At 34.6% G+C, this 5,169-nt stretch overlaps 1 protein-coding gene across 1 annotated transcript; it reads left to right on the top strand.

Annotated features, from left to right (window-relative positions):
* The first annotated feature begins 1,180 nt into the window (after positions 1 to 1,180).
* Positions 1,181 to 1,968, top strand: LOC118617432 (40S ribosomal protein S3a-like). The gene is given in 2 exon segments (XM_036243352.1): positions 1,181 to 1,217; positions 1,220 to 1,968. Coding segments are annotated over 2 exon segments (786 nt in total).
* The last annotated feature ends 3,201 nt before the right edge of the window (positions 1,969 to 5,169 follow it).

Here is a 5,169-nt window from a genome sequence, read left to right as displayed (position 1 = left end):
ACAACACTTAAGGTGTTTGGTTAGTTATTCTGGCTGCTTTTTAAAGAATAAAACATAAGGCATCAAATCAAGAAACAGGAAAAATAATGAAGAGTTTAAGCCAATAATCCAGGTGAAAAATGACAGTGACTTGGACCAGTAAGAGCAGTGGTCGTATTTACTAGTGGCCAATTGCCTGGATGATATATGTGAAAGAGAGAATTAATAATAATAGTAGCATGGGCTTTAACATAAGCAAATACAAAAACAGGCTTGTAGTTTACTGAGAAAGGAAGACTTAGGAAAAGCAGAATAGAAAGACACATAGAGAGTACTGTTGGGTCATGTAATTTTGAACTTACTTTTAAGAACAGGAAGTAGTAGTATAAAGTAGTTGGGTTTATCTGGAGTTGAGAACACAGGTCAGGATAGGAATACAAAGCTGAGAGCCATTCCTGTTATAGAGGAAGAATGTAACACCAGATAAGGTCACAAAGAAAGTATAGACCAAGAAAACAACAATAAGTAAATAAAGAAACAAATAAATAAATAACTCTTCCAAAGACCAAACTTGAGAAAAATGAGAAATAATCAGCAAAAGATACTTACTTAAAAATATTTGCCAGTAAAGTTGGATAAAATCAGGACAACAAGCTGAGTGGAGTCAACTTTATCAAATGCTAATGTAGGTCAAATACTGACATTTGTGAATACTTTGCATTTTCAGGAAAAGCATCATAGAAATGAGTTTGAGAGAATGAGAAGAGAGGAATTAGAAGCTGAGATTCTATAGACAACTCTTTCAACCAATTTTGTCATACAGAGAAGCAGAGGAATAACGCACAAACTAGAGTTAATATGGGTGGAAAGAGTTTTTACAAATAGTTCTTTTGTTATTTTTGTCAAGAAATGGTCTGATTTCAAGCAACCTCTTAGTGTAAGAAGGTGAAGGGAATGTCTAAAGATAGGTTTGAAGATATAACTCATTATTGTGAGTTCCACAGAGAGCACTGATAGAGTTTTAGGAATTAATGGCAGATGGAAACGGATCCAGAAACAGAGATTAAAGAGGTTTGATTAGAGGTTGGTGGGAAAGAAGGATGACAAGGCAGACAGTCCTGGTAATAATTTTTATTTCCAAATTGTTCCTATACAACATTATTAAAACATCAATTTCCCTTTTGGCTCTCTCTGTAGCACAATGGCCGTGGGCAAGAACAAGCACCTTATGAAAGGCGGCAAAAGGGAGCTAAGAAGAAAGTGGTTGATCCATTTTTTAAGAAAGATTGCTATGATGTGAAAACACCAGCTATGTTCAATATAAGAAATATTGAAAAAACACTGGTCACCAGAACTCAAGGAACCAAAATCGCATCCGATGGTCTCAAGGGTCGTGTTTTTGAAGTGAGCCTAGCTGATCTGCAGAATGATGAAGTTGCATTTAAAATATTCAAGCTAATTATTGAAGATGTTCAGGGTAAAAACTGCCTGACTAATTTCCATGGCATGGATCTTACCCGTGACAAGATGTGCTCCATGGTCAAAAAATGGCAGACGATGATTGAAGCTCATGTTGATGTCAAGACTACGGATGGGTATTTGCTTCATCTACCCTGTATTGGTTTTACTAAAAAACGCGACATTCAGATTCGGAAGACCTTTTACGCTCAGCATCAACAGGTCCGCCAAATTCGGAAGAAGATGATGGAAATCATGACCCAAGAGGTGCAGACATATGACATAAAAGAAGTGGTCAATAAATTGATTCCAGATAGCATTGGAAAAGACATAGCAAAGTCTTGCCAATCTATTTATCCGCTCCATCATGTCTTTGTTAAAAAAGACAAAATGCTGAAGAAGTTTGAATTGGGAAAACTCATGAAGCTTCATGGTGAAGGTAGGAGTTCTGGAAAAGCTACTGGGGATGAGACAGGTGCTAAAGTAGAACGAGCTGATGGATATGAGCCCTCAGTCCAGGAATCTGTTTAAAATTCAGACATTTAATGGTGACAAAGAATAAAAAATCCTATTTGTGGGAAAAAAAACAAACACATCAATTCAAATATTATTTTTCTTAGCATTTATACTATTTGTTTTCTTAAATACAGAAATATGATTTAATATTAGTGCTATCATTTTTTGATACATTGCTGAATCAATGCACAAATACAATAACAGTGCTACAAATGAATGATTTTACAAAAATAAAAACTGCCTTTGTAAAAATTTTTCAACTAATCACTTATGAGGTTTGTATCTTGCATTTATCTTTATCTCTTTTTGCATTTAGCACATTTTAAATTTATACTTAGTTCTATCCAGTCTGGCAGCAGACAGTTGGAATTAATAGTGAAATATGGGAATGGGATTCAGGATAATCTGCAGGGTGAGATAAAATCTTGTAGTTTAAATGATCATAGCATAGATACTTATAGACAGGTATATAGGGTATGGATTTATAAAATGAATCTACAAATAATCCAAGGGGATAATCATCCTAATCAAATGTCACCAGAATACTTTTATTGTAAAACATCAGGCAGATCTTGTAGAAATGATGAGGATAGCTGCGGTCAAACCAACGGAAACTAAAAATTAAGTAAGATTAAAATTTATGAAAGAGAAAAACTTCCATAATATATTACTGATAAGCAGAATACCTTAAACATTATCTCATTATAACCAAACTCTTCTGTAAATAGTCCTGTACATTGGCTTATTTTTTTTCCAGATATATTTTCATATTAGAATTTCATCTACCTTCTATTTTTTAATTGTTTACATTCACATGGGAAACATTTTAGTCTCCAATTAAATATGACACCAATAAAATGACAGCTAGATTTTTTTTTGAATTTTTAAAACTAAAGATTCTCTATAATAATAAACATTTAAGATCACACAGTCAATTCAGGGTAAAACAAAGTGAGGTAGAATTTATTCTTCTGTACTTAACAGTATAATCCTATAATAGTAAAATAGTTCAGTGTACTTGGACAAATAACCAAAGCAGAATAAATATCCAGAAATAGATGTCAATATATATTAGAGATACTGTTAAAAGTGACATTTCAGTGAGGGGGAACATGATTAGGTATTTGAAGAATTTTTTTTAAATAAAGCTCATATTTAGTTCAGTCCTACACCAGATTATATTTTAAGATAATCAAATTGTAATAAAAATATGTAACTTTAGATATATATATGAAAATATAGTCAAATATTTTCTTACATTAATGAAGGGAACTCTTTAAAATTATAACAAGAAAAATTTGATTAACTTTACTACATAAAATTAAACTTTATATGGTAAACATGTACCATAATAAAAACAACAAAACAAAAGGAAACTGACATTTATTTGTAGCTCAGATGGCAAAGGATAAATATGCTTAACATTAAAAAATCCATATCTTTAAGATTGATTTGGCTAATTTCATAGAAAAATAGCAAAAAAAAAATCTCGAATCAAATCAGTGCCCCTAATAACTATTGTGATAGCTTGCTGTGAACTAGAACAAAGCTCCCCTTCCTCCAGCAGCCCAATCCCCCATCACAGCACATCGCTTAGAAAGCTGTCTGTATTTTAGATTTCAGCACGTCATCCTCTCAGATAGGCATTTGTAGACCGGGAATAATCATGGTGGTCCTAAAAAGATGTTCAACATTTTCCCTAATCAAACAATATACATTAAAGCAATACGATATTTATTGGTAAGAACAAGAGTCTTGGTAATACTAACTAGTGGTGAGATTTTAAGGAAACAGACATCATTAGTCTGAGAAGATCGTAGAATAAATTGATGCAAAGAAGGAAGTTTTGGTAATTATTAAAATTTAAGAAAATTATATTATTTAATAACCATTTTATCTCCATACACTACCTGGGGAAGTAATCTCATTTGTATGAAAATGCCTATAGGGCAATGAAGTTTATTGTAGGATTGTTCCTCAAAGCAAAACTTTAAAACAAAGTATATATCATCAGAGGACCTGTTAAATATATTATTTGGCATGTGTTTAGAGGAGTTCTATTGGCAGTAAATAAAGAGACAAATATAGAATATGTTGATATAGATATGTGTTTTTCAGAGGAACTCCATTGATAGAAAAATATATACGTACTAATAGGGATATGCATGTACATATAATTTGCATATAATTAAATATTACCACTATTTCTAAAAGTTGTAGCAGTTTATTTTATTTTATTTTATTTTATTTTATTTATTTATTTATTTAATCCTCACCCGAGGACATTTTTCCATTTTTTGTTCAGGTAGAGTGGGAGGGAGAGAGAGGAACAGAGAGAGAGAGAAACATCGACGTGAAAGGAACACATCGAATGGCTGCCACCCGCACAACTGACCAGGGCCGGGGACAAACTGCAACCGAAGTACATGCCCTTAGTGGGAACTGAACCCCGGTCTCCCAGGACCACAGGCCGACGCTCTAACCGCTGAACCAAACCGGCCAGGGCTCATTTTATTTTTTAATTAATCCTCACCCAAGGATATGTTTATTGGTTTTTGAGAAAGAGAGATAGAAAGGGAGAGGGAGAGAGAGAAACATCGATTGTTTGTCTCCTATAAGCATCCCAATGGGGGATTGAACCCACGGGTATGTGCCCTGACGGGAAAGGGAACCTGCAACCAGTTGGTGTACAGGATGATAATCCAACCAACAGAGCCACCAGGCCAGGACTCATTTTGTATCTTAACATGTTAAACAAAAATAAAAATACAGAGGAAAAAAATGGCAGCAGGGTGAATGTAAGCTTCACAGTCCATCTCCCAGGACCAAACTGGAATTATAACTAAAATAAAGACAAATCATCAAGAAAAGCCAATTGAAGAACAGCTGGAAAGAACCAGAACAACCAGGGATGCCAAATCGAGGCTGGTAGGAATTTCAGAGGCACGCAGGGGCAGGCTGAAGCCCATGGATAGCAGCAGAAAGCTATATTAGCAGTGTGTACATCCAGCTGAGAAAGCATTTTTTTTTTTTTTTTAATAAAGCACCAAACCAACTACAGCTGCTCACCTTGAGCTCTGACAGAAGGAGGGCAGACTGGACTGGAAATGAGTGAAAAGAGGGCTCCTGGCTCCAGAGGGGTGGACGTAGGAGTTATATACTGAACCACTAACCTCACAGGACAGTACTCATATTACTCAAAGAGCCCCTTCCCAG

Source organism: Molossus molossus, unplaced genomic scaffold (assembly GCF_014108415.1).
Source record: "Molossus molossus isolate mMolMol1 unplaced genomic scaffold, mMolMol1.p scaffold_m16_p_5, whole genome shotgun sequence".
Taxonomy (NCBI): Eukaryota; Metazoa; Chordata; class Mammalia; order Chiroptera; family Molossidae; genus Molossus; species Molossus molossus.
The sequence above is the reverse complement of the archived record's forward strand: the minus strand, read 5'-3'. Positions and strand labels throughout refer to the sequence as shown.